General features: G+C 44.0%; 1 protein-coding gene across 1 annotated transcript in view; it reads right to left on the bottom strand.

Moving 5' to 3' along the window:
• Window positions 1–3636: 3636 nt before the first annotated feature.
• The window catches only part of LOC133219077 (mothers against decapentaplegic homolog 2-like), a gene marked incomplete at its 3' end in the record, with an annotated part of 44694 nt that continues 30536 nt past the window's right edge, over window positions 3637–17794 (bottom strand). The window contains exons 3-5 of the mRNA XM_061366124.1: window positions 5675–5764; window positions 4323–4516; window positions 3637–3832 (exon numbers count right to left, since the gene is read on the bottom strand). Coding sequence (XP_061222108.1) covers window positions 3637–3832; window positions 4323–4516; window positions 5675–5764 — 480 coding nt within the window. The remainder of the gene's footprint in view (window positions 3833–4322; window positions 4517–5674; window positions 5765–17794) is intronic.

Consider the following 17794-nt stretch of genomic DNA (forward strand, 5'->3'; position numbering starts at 1 on the left):
ATAACACAAACCACTGCTGCTACCACCTTATCCAATTCACCCTTTCAGATCTGGAGACTGGGTTTATGTTAAGAATTTTTCAGGAGATCCTCTACAGGAGAAGTGGAGCGGACCGTGCCAGATATTATTGACCACCTTTACAGCAGTGAAGATGAAAGAACAACCTGCTTGGATACATTATTCAAGAATTAAGAAAGCACCAGAGCCAGAGAAGACATGGCGGATCGAACCTTCAGGACCCTTACGTATGAAATTGCGTTGGTCATAATTTGGACTCATACGATAACTGGCGCACAAGCTCGGGACCAGAATTTATACCTGAAATTAGTGCAGAATGTTACTAATGTTTTTAATCGTAGTGACTGTTGGCTGTGTGCACAGCTGCCTAAATCAGGAGAAAGCCTGAATCTCCCATTAATTGGAGTTCCAATTCCTAACACTGTCTCATGGACAAATTTGTGGGTGAAAAGTAGTAATCTGTATTTAAAAGAAAGTTTAAAATTTGGAATAGTTAATCCTAATGTAGATAATAAATATTATACCTGTGCACAAAGATGTATTACACCAGAAACCAGGGTAAGAAATTTTGCTTGTTTAAATGCCACAGATGTAGGTCACCATTCAAATTGCAATCATACTATTACTATAGATGGTATCGTAGTTCAATGGTGGCCCGTTCCAAAAGGGAAAGGATGGTATTGGCTATGTGGAAAAAATGCTTATAAGACTCTACCCCCCAACTGGAAGGGGGCATGCACCTTAGGTGCTGTAATACCCAATTTTACTATTATTGACAAGTACCCTTCTGGGACCTGGGTTAGAAGTTTTGCTAAACGGATTAAACGGGGGTTTAACGCTATTATTGAACGGCACACCGCATCTCATGGTTTTGTAAGAGGGCTAATTCCATCTTTGGGAGTAAATGAATTAGAGAAGGCAATTGTAAATATCTCTGCAACCACAGAGGAAATGGAAAGCAAAAATATTGATATAATCCAGGCAGAACAACAAGAGATAACCAGCCTGTCGAATAGCATTACAAAACCGAATGGCTCTAGACATGTTATTGGCATCACAAGGAGGGGTTTGTTTCATAATCAATGAAAGCTGTTGTTCCTATATAGACCCAAGCGGCGGAATTGAAACAGATCTGAAGGAAATTTGGAAACAAACTAAGATATTTCATGAAATGGCCATGGATGACACCTCCTGGGGTTTTGAAGAAATATGGAAAAAGTTCACTTCATGGTTACCCAATCTCTCCTGGTTGAGGCAACTAGTTGTAGGAATATTGGTGTTAATTGCTTTTATATTGATTACTTGTGGTATGATACAGTGTTCCCTCTGGTGTTGTAAACGGTCTATGATAAATTATGAAGAGTGGAAAAGGAATGAAATTAAGCACCAAGTAGAAACGGGAAACTATTTCAAAAAGACTTTTGATGGTAATTGTAATATACAGAAAAGAAAAGAGAGTTGCAAAAGAATTTGCAAAAGGATAGAAAAAGGGGGGAAGTTGAGACAAGGGGGGGCACGAAATTACAAAATGGTATATAGAAATCTTTAGAAGTAGCTTTAAGTAGTGTTAAGTTTGATGGCTTTGTAACAGTAGCAATGGAAAATTACTGAGGTGCAGGGTACATAGAGAAAAATATATAAAGAGAGTGCAGCTAGAGAACATACTGAGAATTCTCACAAGATAAATCGTTATAGTTGACATAGCTTTAAGAAAAAACAGCCTAGAAAAACAGGACACAGGGATAAGGGGTATCTGGGAACTGCAGGTGTCCAGGATGGGCTACAGTTGAACTAACAGATAAGTAGGAGGATGGGAGGATTATTATGTCTCTGGTGCTAACGAACCAATTAAACTGGTATGAGCATCTACTGCGCGTGCTTCAAAGGCTGCCAGAAGTGATGAAGATCGTTGGAAGAAGTAAACGACCCTCAGAGACCACCACCACAATTCTGTACGCATGCGGGGAACTCTCTGGAAAATGATGTAATCCATATGTAGCCTCATGAATATGTATGTATGCCCAGGGGCTATAAAAGGACGGCTTGTGGGGCAATTAGAGAGATACACGCTAGGTGGAGTTATCCCCCGTGTCTCCCGGCGCCGTAATAAAGAATACCTGCTTGTCAGCTTGAAAACTTTGTTGGCAAGTTTGTTCCTGGAGTTTTCTCCGAATCACTATCGTAGCCTGAATGAAGTCACACCACCGAGTGATGCCGTACCGGACATGGTAGAACTTCAGTATGAATTAGAGTCAAAGGCAGCCAAGTGGTATGCCACGATTGATATTGCCAATGCATTTTTCTCAATGCCTTTGGCAGCAGAGTGCAGGCCACAGTTTGCTTTTACTTGGAGGGGTGTCCAGTTCACTTGGAACCAACTGTCCCAGGGCTGGAAACATAGCCCTACCATTTGCCATGGACTCATCCAGACTTCACTGGAACAGGGGCAAGCTCCAGTACACCTGCAGTACATTTGCCATGCTTTAAGCCCAGCTGGTAACTCAGAACCACACAGAACTCCAGTGGGTTGAGATAAGAAAAGTTCAGTAACTAAAATATAATACAAAACTACTACTGCCACCCCCAATAATAATAATGATAAGGGGAATAACAAGAAGAGAGAATACAACCTCTCACCCCCCACCAACCAATACCCAGCCCAACCCAGCCCTTCCAGGTAACTCAGTTACATCCTGGGCATGACGTGCTGTGGTATGGAATACCTCTTTGGTCAGTTTGGGTCAGGTGTCCTCTCTCTGATTCCTCCCAGCTTCCCTCCTCCCTGGCAGAGCCTGAGGCTCACAAAGTCCTTAGCCAGACTAAACGTTACTGACCAGTAACTAAAACCATCAGTGTTATCAGCACTGTTCCCAGGCTGAAAGTCAAAAGCACAGCACTGCACCAGCTACTAAGGAGAAAAAATGACTGCTACTGCTGAACCCAGGACACAGCATTAAACATTTATGTAAAAAAGCTGAAGTACTCTCATTCCAGGCAACTTCCTGAAGAGACAGGAAACAGAAAGTTGGGGGAGGAAACAAAAGGTTACTGATTTTGTTTCAGTGAGGGTACAGGCTTTTGGGTGCACTGTAGCAGATTGGTCTTGCTATTTGTTTTGAGGTGGGGAAGGGGCAAAGAGGGGGAGGAGCAATTCTTTAGGAGTTCAATACTGTTAGGTTGTTCTTTCATACCAGAAAGACAAAACTGTATGTACACAACAGTAGCATGTACAGAAAGCTGACCTTAATCAATTGTGAACTACAGATCAAAACACTTTTTAAGTCACTGTTCTGCAACTTAAAGTTTTCTCTACATACTACATGTGGCAAGATTGAGCAGCAGCTTACTACTGAATCTCCAATACACAGCATTTGGGAATCCCTGTTTGTAAAACAGGCTCAAACTGTAAGGTCAAGGTCTACTTTGTACTCATTACCATTCTGAATCTTAAGTAAGCTATCAAAACCAAGTAAGCTAATGCAAAACCACAGCAATATGGTTTCACACAGGATCATGTTCTGCTAACAACCGTGTTCATATATTTCCATACATGAAATCAAGTAGAGTTAATTTATTGGTGCACCTTTCAATTATTTTGATCACTTAAGAGGAAATTACCATCTTTGTTCCAGTGGCACAATGTTAAATGCACTGTTTACAGTGGGAATTAAGAAAGTACCTGGTATGTAATTGCTCTGTGGTTCAATTCCAGCTGGAAAGTTAGTGTTTTCAGGAATGGAATGGGTGTAGTCATCCAGAGGTGGAAGTTCTGTTAGAATCTCAGTGTGCCGCGGCACTAGTACGGGAGGCAAGACTGGAAAAGCAAAATCAAAGCCTTAGTGAGTCCCTTAAAATACACACTTTGTGAGCTAAAATGAAAAAAAACAACCTAAAACTCCTAACAATTTCTTCAGATGTTTTGAAATTTTCCGAATCTCAATAGCGCTAATACTACAGTTGTATTGCTAGTTACTGGAAAAGATTCATGAGGTCTCTCCTGAGTAAAACTATTCCCACATTATCAAAGGTAAGTCACCTCTATTCTCCTTTTCAGTCCTGATTGTATTTAGCTAGCTGGAAACTGCTAGCAGTAATGAAATTGTTTATCAGAGGTATGCAAAACATTTGCAAAGATTTTTCACTAAATTTACTATTACAAACTTTCAGGGGATGGTATTCTCGAAACCTGCATCTCTAAGAACCTTGTACTTCTGGCAAGAAAAAGCATCATCTTTCCCTATTTTTCATTTAAAACACGCTGAACAAGTATGTACAGATGCTGCTAGCAGAAGCAGCCTTCCTACCTGGTGTCTCCACTCTCTGATAGTGATAAGGGTTTACACATACTTCATCCTTCTTAAGATTAAAAGCATATTCACAGTTTTCAATTGCTTTAAGTTCATGGTGGCTGTGAAGATCTGGCCAGCGCCACAAGCGACAGTAAATAACATGCGGTAATCCTTTACGATGAGATACCTGCAGACGGCCATCAAGGGATCTATAGGGCAAAAATGTTGAGAAGTATTTAGAAACCACATACTGTCTCTTAATCGCTCGAAGCAACAGTGTACACACAAGATGGGCAGTTGCTTTATTCACAGAATTCAGTAGGTTGACATTGCTAGTGACATTTATACTTTTGTTAAAAGACTTCAAATGTGATAAAAATGATGGTATTGAGTGGAGTCCTAAGTTATTTTTGAGGTGCTCAAATTATTGCCAATGAGTTCATTAAAAGCCACTTGCTTTACCTCCAACCAAGTATTTAGTATAATTTCATTCTGTATTTTTTTTATTAAATGCAGAAGACTGTTGATTAAATAAATAAATAAATAAATAGATCACACACTTAACAGTCCCTTCCAGTGCTAAACCTCAAGGCTTTGATGTGGCATGGATGCTTTATAGCTATATATATATAGGTGTAAGAATTCTTACAGGACTGCAAATAAGCCTATAAGCTGTTAGCTGCCCAAGTGATCCACATGACAGTACAACACAAAAAGCATGAAAGCACATCTTGTAAGGGCTATGCAGTTTATCTTCTTGACTTCATCTGCCTTGCTACCAGCTGAAAGCGTTTTGCTAGTTTTAAGACAGACTGCATATGCTTACACAAATGCAGGTGTTTATGATTGTTATGGGATGGGAGACAAATCTCAATACACAAATCAAGTAATGTGACATGAAAAAAATAAAGACCCTGTTTAGAATTTTCCCACCATTAACTACTGAAGAACTTGCAAACAATTCTTTAGTAGCTCATATCTGAGCCAAAGAGCAAGATTTAACTGAAAGCTTTTGACATACAAAGGTGTTTAAAGACTTTGCAAGATTAGGTCTAAAGAACTAAGTTTCATGACTTTGTTGATATAAATACCAAATCACATTAAAGCTTACATTCAACAAATCTTTCCATTCTTCCAATAGCACTGGTGTGAAAAAGGAATACTGAGGAATTAGTTTCATTGGTCAAAACATCAGCTGAAAACATAGGGATTTCTACACTAGCAAGCAAATATGTTCAAATGCTGTACCACAAGATGCTTAAGAAGCATTTTAGTCTATTTTACAACTAAATCATCCCATTACAGACCCTCCAAAGTGAATCCCTCCCACAAGATCTCTATGATGCGAGAGAGGGCAGAATATTCACCTGGTTTGTTCACAGAAGCTGTAAAGGCCTGCTGTATCCCACTGATCTATCGTGTTTGGTGTACTCAGTCCCCAAATTTCAGGGCAAGTGCTGTGCATAAATTGAAAACAAAAAAAACTGATATGAATATGGAACATGGTTATTCAAAACACCATGATGTCAAACATGGAAAAATGTACAGAACACTTCCTTTCACATAGAAGACAGAGCATTGTTAGGCTTGCATTTAAGCTGACATCTCATGCTATATTTTCTACATGAAGGAAATGGAACATGTGATTCAAGGTAAATGATAATACTTTTAAAAGATGAACAAGTTATTTGGTTTAAAAGTAGTTGATACAGTTGTAATGTTCCTTAAAACAGGCAAAACTTCCTCAGCCTAACTCTTAACAAAATTCAATTTTAAAGGGTAGTTTTGTTTTTTGTTGTTTGGGTGTGCTTTGTTTTTTTTAAATAAGCTTCCCTAGATCTTCAAATAAAGGCCATGTATATCTGAAATTGAACATCATAATCTAACTTCCACGTACCACCAACTTAAGCATTAATCTCATTCTCTGCACACATACTAACTTGCTGCTCTTCCCAAAACAGAAAAATTTGGACTCCGAAGAAAAACCACATTGTAGCTGATACTTCTATTTTCTGTACTCCTCTTGATTAAAGAACTAAATATTCTTTTCCACAGTATACAAAACATATAATGTTTAACACTGTTCTACAGCACAGTGTTTTGAGACTTAACTATAGAATAATAATACTTCAGTTCCTAAATAAACTCAGAGGGAAGGACAACCAATTCTTTTCCAAACTGTTTGAATGACAAGATCACAGCAGGAAAGACAAAGGAGCCTTCAGCCATAGACACAAACTAAAATCAACAGGAGATTTAAGCAAAACAAGAAATCAATACGGACTTATAAATGGGCAGCAGACTTTGAGAAGCATAAATCAAGCTCATAAATTTGCTCTGTGACCACTAAAAATTGATAGTTTATTTTAAGTAACACACAACTAGACTTTGCACCTCAGAAAGAATTTGGTTCACAAGTAACTTATGTCTGTACTTTGTAATTACAATGCCTGAAGTTGGGCTGGCTGCTACATTACCTTTAAAATTAATACCCTCTGAAAAGCTGCAACAGAAAGAATCCAAGTTTGAAAAACTCCTGGTTTTAAATATAGGTGTTGTGATTTAAATTTCAACTACTAAACTTTGTTGATATGCACACAAATTTGTATTGAGTGCTTAAGGGAAAAGACATGAAGTAGGTCTTATTTCACCTCCCTACACAGGGGAAATGCCTTAGTGCTATGAAAGAAAAGACCAGACAGCACAGCACTGTACTTAAAACCACATTCAGAGCTGACAACCACCTCAATTCCACAGTGACTTTAATGAAACATAAGTGTGGGCCACTAAAGGGAACAAATGGTTATTGTCCCCTTCTTGCCTGTCCCACATGCCTCATTTCCTATGCCATCTGTGTCAGTGACAATAGATAATGGTTCATGGTGAAACACAAAAAATAGAAAAGTACTGTTTGGCACGGGTTGTGGAAGCATAACCTTGAAAATAGGGGAGTTAACACTGCTGTTATCAAAAGAGAATCTTATACCAGTTGCAAGACAGATGCTGTACGTCTATGATGGTAACTCTGTGTCCTGGGTTTAGCACTGGCGGTCATTTTTCTCCTTCTTGGTAGCTGGTGCAGTGCTGTGTTTTGACTTTCGGGCTGGGAACAAAGCTGATAAAAATGATGTTTTGGTTTGGCCAAGGACTTTGTGAGCCTCATGCTCTGCCAGGGAGGAGGGGAAGCCGGGAGGAAGCAGAGACAGGACACCTGACCCAAACTGACCAAAGAGGTATTCCATACCACAGCACGTCATGCCCAGGGGGGAACTGGGAGTGACCCAGAAGGACAGGGGGTCTGCCGGGTCAGACTCGTTGTTCGGTGGGTGGTATTGTACTCTTTTCCCTTGCTATTATCTCTTATCATTGTTGTTAGTGGTGGTAGCGGTGGTGATTTGTATTGTACATTGGTTACTAGACTGTTCTTATCTCAGCCCGTGGGAGTTGCATTCTTTCGATTCTCCTCCCCATCCCTCTGGGAGCAGGGAAGAGGTGGCAGCCCCGGGGGGGGGGGGTGTGTGTGTGTGAATGTGGGCCTCGATTGCTTCCAGCCTGGCACCACTCACTGGGAGTGAGTGCACGAGCTGTCTGGCTGGGGTTAAACCACAACAAATGTAAAGAAGCTCTTCCTCATGTTGAGGTGAAACATCTTGTGCTTCAGTTTATGGCCACTGCTCCTTGTCCTGTCACTGGGCACCACTAGAAAGAGCCTGGCACCATCCTCTTAGCACCTACCTTTGAGATATTTATATGCATTAATCAGATCCCCTCTCAGTCTGCTCTTCTCTGGACTAAACAGGCCCAGCTCCCGCAATCTCTCCTCATAAGAGAGATGCTCCAGAGCCCTGATAATTTTTGCAGTCCTCCACTGGAAACTCTCCAGTAGCTCCTTGTCTCTCTTGTACTGAGGAGCCCAGAACTGGACACAGTACTCCAGATGTGGCCTCACCAGGGTTGAGTAAAGGGGGAGGATCACCTCCCTCAACCTGCTGGCCACACTCCTCCCAATGCACCCCAGGATACAACTGGCCTTCCTGGCTGCAAATGCACACTGCTGGCTCATTCACCTTATTTACCAGTACTCCCAGGTCCTTGTCAGCTGAACTGCTGTCTAGTAAGTCACCCCTCAACCCGTACTGGTAATTGGGGTTCTTCCTCACCAAGTGGAGTACCCTAATACTAGCCCTTCTTGAACCTCATCAGGTTTCTCTCTTCCCAGTTCTACAGCCTATCAAGGTACTGCTGAATGGGAACACAGCCTTCAGGTGGATCAGCCACTGCCCCCAGCTTCATATCATCAGCAAATGTGCTGAAGGTGCACTCTAGCCCTTCATCCAGGTCACTGATAAACAAGTTCAATAAGACTGTAACCAGTACTGATCCCTGGGGAACACCACTGACTACAGGCCTCCAACTGGATGCTACTCCACTTATCACAGCCCTCCAAACTCTTCCATTCAGCCAGTTTTTGATTTATCTCACTGTCCATTCACCTAACCCACATTTCCTTAGCTTACCTATGAGGATGATAAGGCAGACATTGCCAAAAGCCTTGCTGAATAAAGGCAGATAACATCCATTGCTCTCCCCGCTTTGACTCATCTTGCCATATTATCATAGGAGACTATTAGATTGGTCAATGAGACAAGGGGGCACAAAGTCACAAAATAGAATATAGAAACCTGGCAAATTAGTTTTAAGTAACTGTCCTGGGTTCAGCAGTGGCAGCCATTTTTTCTCCTTCTTGGGAGCTGGTGCAGTGCTGTGTTTTAACTTTCGGGCTGAGAACAAAGTTGATAAAAATGATGTTTTGGTTTGGCCAGGGACTTTGTGAGCCTCATGCTCTGCCAGGGAGGAGGGGAAGCCGGGAGGAGGAAGAGACAGGACACCTGACCCAAACTGACCAAGGAGGTATTCCATACCACAGCACGTCATGCCCAGGGGGGAACTGGGAGTGGCCGGAAGGACGGGGGGTCTGTCGGGTCAGACTCGTGGTTTGGTGTGGGGTATTGTACTCCTTTCCCTTGCTATTTTCTCTTATCATTGTTGTCGTTGGTGGTAGCGGTGGTGATTTGTATTGTACATTAGTTGCTAGACTGTTCTTATCTCAGCCCATGGGAGTTGCATTCTTTCGATTCTCCTCCCCATCCCTCTGGAAGTGGGGAAGGGGGGGCAGCCCCTGGGGAAGGGGGTGGACTAATGTTGGCCTCGATTGCTTCCAGCCCGGCACCACTCACTGGGAGTAAGTGCGCAAGTTGTCTGGCTGGAGTTAAACCACGACAGTAATGTTAAGTTTGATGGCTTGGTAACAGTAGCAATGGAAAATTGCTGAGGTGCTGTCGTGGTTTAAACCCAGCCAGACAGCTTGTTACCCACTCCCCCCCCTTTCTTGCCCTCCCCCTACTCCTGGAGGGACGGAGAGGAGAATCAGAAAAAAATGCAACTCCCACGGGTTGAGATAAGAACAGTTTAGTAACTAAGGTATAACACAAATCACTAATGCTACCACCAATGATAGTAATGATAAAGGAAATAACAAGGGAAGAGAATACAACACCTCATCACCAGCCGACCGATAACTCGCCCCCTCAGCCCGACCAAGCACTGACCGATACCTCCTCCAACCCTCCAGTCCACCTAGCCCTTCCCAGTAACTCCCAGTTATCTCCTGGGCATGACGTGCTGTGGTATGGAATACCTCTTTGGTCAGTTTGGGTCAGGTGTCCTGTCTCTGCTTCCTCCTGGCTTCCCCTCCTCCCTGGCAGAGCAGGAGGCCCACAAAGTCCTTGGCCAAACCAAAACATCATTTTTATCAGCTATGTTCCCAGCCCAAAAGTCAAAACGCAGCACTGCAGCAGCTACCAAGAAAGAGAAAAATGACTGCTACTGCTAAACCCAGGACAGGTGCATGATACATAGAGGAAAAAAAAAAAAAAGAGTACAGCTAGAGAACGTACTGAGAATTCTCACAAGATAAATCATTATTGTTGACATAGCTTTAAGAAAAAACAGTCTAGAAGAACAGGACACAGGGATAAGGGGTATCTGGGAACTGCAGGTGTCCAGGATGGGCAACAGTTAAACTAACTGATAAGTAGGAGGATGGGAGGATTATTATGTCTCTGGTGCTAAGGAACCAATTAAACTGGTATGAGCATCTACTGCGTGTGCTTCAAAGGCTGCCAGAAGTGATGAAGATTGTTGGAAGAAGTAAACAACCCTCAGAGACCACCACCACAATTCTGTATACATGAGGGGAATGTGCAAGCGTGGTTAGCAGGCAAGGGTTACGTTCCCATGGCTGAACTTGGCCGGGGACCAGTTTTGTAAAAGTCAGTAAGAAACCCAGGTTGGTAAAACACCAGCTGTGCAAAAGGATAAACTGACCTTGTAGTTAACGAGTATCCTGAAGGGAGGAACAAGGATGTTAGAAAAAGGGATGTAACCACAGGAGTTTCCCAAGAATGTGTGTAGCAATCTAGCTCTATATATACCCTAGGCTTAAGCAGAATAAACGGATCACTTTTATCAATCATATTGGTTGTGCTGTGCTCCCTCTGCATCGCGACGACATAGAGTCTCCGACAGGGGAACTCTCTGGAAAATGATGTAATCCATACGTAGCCTCATGAATATGTATGTATGCCCAGGGACTATATAAGGATGGCTTGTATAGCAATACGGGGACACACGTTAGAAGGAGTTATCCCCTGTGTCTCCTGGCGCCGCAATAAAGAATACCTGCTTGTCAGCTTGAAAACTTTGTTGGCACGTTTGTTCCTGGAGTTTTCTCCAAATCATCAAGCAAGATTTACCCTTGGTGAACCCATGCTGACTACTCCTGATTAGATTTTTTTCCCTCTATATGCTTGGTGACAACCTCCAGAATGACCTGTTCCATCACCCTTCCAGGGGTGGAGGTGAGGCTGACTGGCCAGTAATTTCCTGGGTCCTCCTTGTTGGACTTTTTGAACATGGAAGCAACATTGGTCTTCTTCCAGTCATCGGGCACTTCTCCTGTTTTCCATGATTTTTCAAAGATGATGGAGAGCAGCAGAGCAGCAACATCTGCCAGCTCCCCCAGCACCGATGGGGGTGCATCCCATCAGGGCCCATGGATTTATGGGTGTTAAGCCCATCTAGCCTATCCCTAAACCAACCCCCTACCAACAGGAGAAGACTTCCTTTCTCTGGACTTCTCTTCCAAGGTCTGAGACTCATGAGAGTGATTCGGAGAAAACTCCCCGAACACTTGCCAACAAAGTTTAAGTTAACAAGCAGGTATTCTTTATTGTGGCACCGGGAGACACAGGGGATAGCTCCTCCAAGGGTGTTTCTCCCAGGTATCAACCAGGCTGTGATTATATTGTCCTTAAACGAACTATCATGGTTTAACCCCAGCCAGACAACTTGTGCACTCACTCCCAGTGAATGGTGCTGGGCTGGAAGCAATCGAGGCCCACGCCCCCCCCCCCCCAAGGGGCTGCCCCCCCTTCCCCGCTCTCAGAGGGATAGGGAGGAGAATCGAAAGAATGCAACTCCCATGGGCTGAGATAAGAACAGTCTAGCAACCAATGTACAACACAAATCACCACCCCTACCACCACTAATAACAATGATAAGAGATAATAGCAAGGGAAAAGAGTATAATACCACCCTTCGAACAACAAGTTCGACCCGGCAGACCCCCTGTCCTTCCGGGTCACTCCCAGTTTCCCCCTGGGCATGATGTGCTGTGGTACTGAATACCTCTTTGGTCAGTTTGGGTCAGGTGTCCTGTCTCTGCTTCCTCCCGGCTTCCCCTCCTCCCTGGCAGAGCATGAGGCTCACAAAGTCCTTGGCCATACCAAAACACCATTTTTATCAACTTTGTTCCCAGCCCGAAAGTCAAAACACAGCACTGCACCAGCTTCCAAGAAGGAGAAAAATGACTGCTACTGCTAAACCCAGGACACATACATATTCATTAGATTAGATACATAACATCATACTTCTTAGAGAATGCCTCCTGTATGCATACAAAGATGTGGTAGTGGGCTTTTGGACCCCTGATGGTTATTTCTTCATCACTTTGTTTTAGGATCACTGCTCTATCAGTAACCACCAGGTGGTTCTGGCAAAGGTTATCACAGTACCACAGTATCACAGTATGTTAGAGATTGGAAGGGACCTCAAAAGATCATCTAGTCCAATCCCCCTGCCGGAGCAGGAACACCTAGATAAGGTTACACAGGAACGTGTCCAGGTGGGTCTTGAATGTCTCCAAAGAAGGAGATTCCACAACCTCCCTGGGCAGCCTGTTCCAGTGTTCCGTCACCCTCACTGAGAAGAAGTTTCTTCTCAGGTTTAAGTGGAACCTCTTGTGTTCCAGTTTGTACCCATTACCCCTTGTCCTATCATTGTTTGCCACTGAGAAGAGCCTGGCTCCATCCTCGTGACACTCCCCCTTTATATATTTATATACACTAATAAGGTCACCCCTCAATCTCCTCTTCTCCAAACTATAGAGACCTAGCTCCCTCAGTCTTTCCTCATAAGGGAGATGCTCCACTCCCTTAATCATCTTAGTTGCCCTGCGCTGGACCCTCTCCAGCAGGTCCCTGTCCTTCTTAAACTGAGGGGCCCAGAACTGGACACAATATTCCAGATGAGGTCTCACCAGGGCAGAGTAGAGGGGAAGGAGGACCTCTCTCGACCTACTAACCACCCCCCTTCTAATACACCCCAGGATGCCATTGGCCTTCTTGGCCACAAGGGCACAGTGTCGGCTCATGGTCACCCTGTCGTCCACTAGGACCCCCAGGTCCCTCTCCCCTACACTGCTCTCTAACAGGTCGTTCCCCAACCTATACTGGAACCTGGGGTTGTTCCTGCCCAGATGTAGGACTCTACACTTTCCCTTGTTATATTTCATCAAGTTATTCCCCGCCCAACTCTCCAGCCTGTCCAGGTCTCGCCGGATGGCAGCACAGCCTTCTGGCGTGTCGGCCACCCCTCTCAGCTTAGTGTCATCAGCAAACTTGCTGATAGTACACTCAATTCCCTCATCTAAATCATTGATGAATATATTAAATAATACTGGTCCCAGTACCGACCCTTGAGGCACTCCACTATACAGGCCTCCAACTAGACTCCGCCCCATATACTACAACTCTCTGGCTTCTCTCCTTCAGCCAGTTCGCAGTCCACCTCACTACCCGATCATCCAGACCACACTTCCTCAATTTAGCTGCGAGGATGCTGTGGGAGACTGTGTCAAACGCTTTGCTGAAGTCAAGGTAGACCACATCCACCGCTCTGCCATCATCTTCGTAATTTTCCTTTTCTCTATAGTTGCTAACAAAGCCCAAGGTTCTTGAGGTTACTGATTTACAACCCTATTCTTCAATCAACCCCATTCTTCAATCAACCCCACTCAAGAGCCATCCTCAGCAGTAAACTCTGAGGCAAAGGTAGCATTCAGTAATCCCACCTTCTCCATGTCTTCTGTTACCAGGACACCCATCTGATTCAGCAGTGGCCCCACATTTTTCCTTATCTTCCTGATATACTTGTAGCAGCTCTTCTTGTCCTTTACCAGACTCAATTCTAAATGGGTCTTGGCCTTCCTTGTCACATCCCTGCATACCCTGGTAATACCCCTATAGTCCTCCCACTTTGCCCCTTTTTTCACATCCCATAAATTTCTCTTACACATGGGATTTTCTGGGAGCTCCCTGCTCATCCATGCAACTCTCCTGCCCCTTTTGTCAGACTACCTCATGGGGATACACTGGTCTTGGAGGAAGTAGTGTTTAAATATTGACTACCTCTCTTAAATTCCCTTCTCTTCTAGAGCCCTATACCATGAGATTCCTCTAAGTAGGTCTTTGAAGAGGCTGAAGTTAGCTCTTTGGAAGTTCAGGGTTCTAGTCCTACTTATTGCTTTGCTTCCACCACACAGGATCCTGAGTTCCACCATCTCAAGATTACTACAGCCAAGGCTGCCCCCAACCTTTATATCTTCAACCAGTCCTTCCTCGTTTCTTAGTACAAGGTCCTGCAACACACCTTTCCTCATCAGCTCCTCCACCATTTACATAAAAAAAAAAAGAACCAAAACTATCTTCAGTGATCTGCAGGAACTTCCTGGACTGTCTCCGTTACACTCCACTAATCATAGCTTTGAGAAAAGGATCAATTAGTTGATGGATGACAGATGAAAGAACAGAATCCTTCCTGTCATACCAGTTATCTTCTTCCTTATGCAACTAAGGTTGAAGAACAGCTAGGAGGGAGATACACCAAACGTTTGATACTAGCTCAGAGAGGGTGTTTTGAAGACAACAGTAATAGGGAAAACTGATTTGAAAGGCTTAGGTGTAAATATAAATGAAACAAAAAACAGCAGTTTAAGAAGTTCATCAGCTCACGTACAATATTGTATTTGGCACAGGTGACAGTTTGTACAAGATCTGCCTGATAATGGTTTCATTACATCTGGGTTTCAAATAAAAGCATGCATAGCTGCTTTTATATTCTGACTTGACAGTCCTTTCCATATACTACAAAGGTAAAAATACAGATATAAAGGTAGGCCTCTTCAGTGCACTTTATCCTCCTCCCTTCTCCCAAATCCTGGCATGCTAACCCAGGGCTGCCAAACAAAATAAAGAAGCTAACAACAGCGTTACCTTTATTCTTTCCCTTGATGCTAAGAGATGCTAGAAGGACAGCACCTCAATGTGCAAGAGCAATTTATCCTGGATGACATGGAAACCAAACAGAAATAATATTTTTCCTTTTTTGTCCATATGGTCTGTTCAGATGCAGATCCTATCAAGGAGTCTTTATTCTCTGTTCAAAGTCAGGTGGAGAGCAGCCTGCAGACTTTGTAAGATTCTAAGTGTTGAGGACAAGCAGCACAGAGATGGCGTTCAGGACTGCACAATAAAAGGCTTGCAGTACAGCTCAGCCTTGCTCAAGAGTCAGCAGGGAGCTGGCTACAGGTCTTAATGCTCAGAGACTTAAGACAGGGAGCATGCAAAAGTAGCCTAAGAAAATCATGAGCTAACAGCTTTCCTGGGAAACTTGTCCTACAATTCCCTACTCTCAACATAACATCACAGGTTTCAGCAGCTGCAATTTATATCTTGCAAACTTTGAAGCAGTCTTACTGGAGAGATGAAGAACCACAACACAGATTTACTCTCCCAATCACACACACAGAAAATAAAAGAAAAAAAAAAACAACAAAAAATAACCAAATCACCACCAAAAAAACCCAAAACATCAAAACTGGTGACTTCCATATGGCATGCATCTACTGAGAGTGACAAGCGCACAGTATTCATAATGGCAGCTCTCCAGGGGCTAGCTGGGTGGTAGTGGGGGAAACCCCAACCAACCAAAGAGGAAAAAAAAAACATCATGCAGGCCCATGAGCTCTGAGGGCGTGGATGTTTGTATTTAAGATGGCATTAATGAAATGATAACTTGGAATTCCTACACTGCTTTCATTTCTTAATTATATCCAATAACATTTGTCCAATTGCTATATTATTTTGCAGTTTCTCACAGTATCTTTAGAAATGTAAACACAACACTTCAACAAGGACAGAAGTTTGTAAGTTGGAAATGACCACAATGGAAAGTACTCCTTGGAATTAAAGCTAGCGAGAGGGGTCAAGGACAGCAGAAAGAGCTTTTTCAAATACATGGCAGATATAACTAACACCAGAGGCAATGTAGGCCCACTGATGAACAGGATGGGTGCCCTGGTGACAGAAGATACAGAGATGGCAGAGTTACTGAATGCCTTCTTTGTCTCTGTCTACTCTGCCGGAAGCAGTCCTGAAGAGCCCTGTACCGCTGAGACCTCAGATGAAGACAGGTCAACGGAGCGGTTTGCCTTAGTTGATGAGGAATGGGTTAAAGACCAGTTGAGCAATCTGGACATCCATAAATCCATGGGTCCAGATGGGATGCACCCGCGGGTGCTGAGGGAACTGGCGGAGGTCATTGCTAGACCACTCTCCATCATCTTTACCAAGTCTTGGGAAACGGGAGAGGTGCCTGAGGACTGGAGGAAAGCAAATGTCACTCCTGTCTTCAAAAAGGGCAAGAAGGAGGACCCGGGTAACTATAGACCAGTCAGCCTCACCTCCATTCCTGGGAAAGTGATGGAACACCTTATCCTTGGTGCCATCTTAAGGCATATCAAGGATAAGAGGGTTATGAGGGGCAGTCAACATGGCTTCACCAAGGGGAAGTCATGCTTGACCAATCTCGTAGCCTTTTATGAGGAAATAACACGGTGGATGGATGATGGCAGAGCGGTGGATGTGGTCTACCTTGACTTCAGCAAAGCGTTTGACACGGTCTCCCACAGCATCCTCGCAGCTAAATTGAGGAAGTGTGGTCTGGATGATCGGGTAGTGAGGTGGACTGTGAACTGGCTGAAGGAGAGAAGCCAGAGAGTTGTAGTCTATGGGGCGGAGTCTAGTTGGAGGCCTGTATCTAGTGGAGTGCCTCAAGGGTCGGTACTGGGACCAGTATTATTTAATATATTCATCAACGATTTAGATGAGGGAATTGAGTGTACTATCAGCAAGTTTGCTGATGACACTAAGCTGGGAGGGGTGGCCGACACGCCAGAAGGCTGTGCTGCCATCCAGAGAGACCTGGACAGGCTGGAGAGTTGGGCAGGGAATAACTTGATGAAATATAACAAGGGAAAGTGTAGAGTCCTGCATCTGGGCAGGAACAACCCCAGGTTCCAGTATAGGTTGGGGAACGACCTGTTAGAGAGCAGTGTAGGGGAGAGGGACCTGGGGGTCCTGGTGGACAACAGGGTGACCATGAGCCGACACTGTGCCCTTGTGGCCAAGAAGGCCAATGGCATCCTGGGTTGTATTAGAAGGGGGGTGGTTAGTAGGTTGAGAGAGGTCCTCCTTCCCCTCTACTCTGCCCTGGTGAGACCTCATCTGGAATATTGTGTCCAGTTCTGGGCCCCTCAGTTTAAGAAGGACAGGGACCTGCTGGAGAGAGTCCAGCGCAGGGCAACTAAGATGATTAGGGGAGTGGAGCATCTCCCTTATGAGGAAAGACTGAGGGAGCTGGGTCTCTATAGTTTGGAGAAGAGGAGATTGAGGGGTGACCTTATTAGTGTATATAAATATATAAAGGGGGAGTGTCACGAGGATGGAGCCAGGCTCTTCTCAGTGGCAAACAATGATAGGACAAGGGGCAATGGGTACAAACTGGAACACAAGAGGTTCCACTTAAACTTGAGAAGAAACTTCTTCTCAGTGAGGGTGACGGAACACTGGAACAGGCTGCCCAGGGAGGTTGTGGAGTCTCCTTCTCTGGAGACATTCAAGACCCGCCTGGACACGTTCCTGTGTAAGCTTATCTAGGTGTTCCTGCTCCGGCAGGGGGATTGGACTAGATGATCTTTTGAGGTCCCTTCCAATCTCTAACATACTGTGATACTGTGATACCATGGT

The sequence above is a fragment of the Neopsephotus bourkii genome, unplaced genomic scaffold, assembly GCF_033783945.1.
Source record: "Neopsephotus bourkii isolate Nb327-2 ecotype Australia unplaced genomic scaffold, CSIRO-AGI_Nbou_v1 NB_1303, whole genome shotgun sequence".
In the NCBI taxonomy this organism is placed as follows: Eukaryota; Metazoa; Chordata; class Aves; order Psittaciformes; family Psittacidae; genus Neopsephotus; species Neopsephotus bourkii.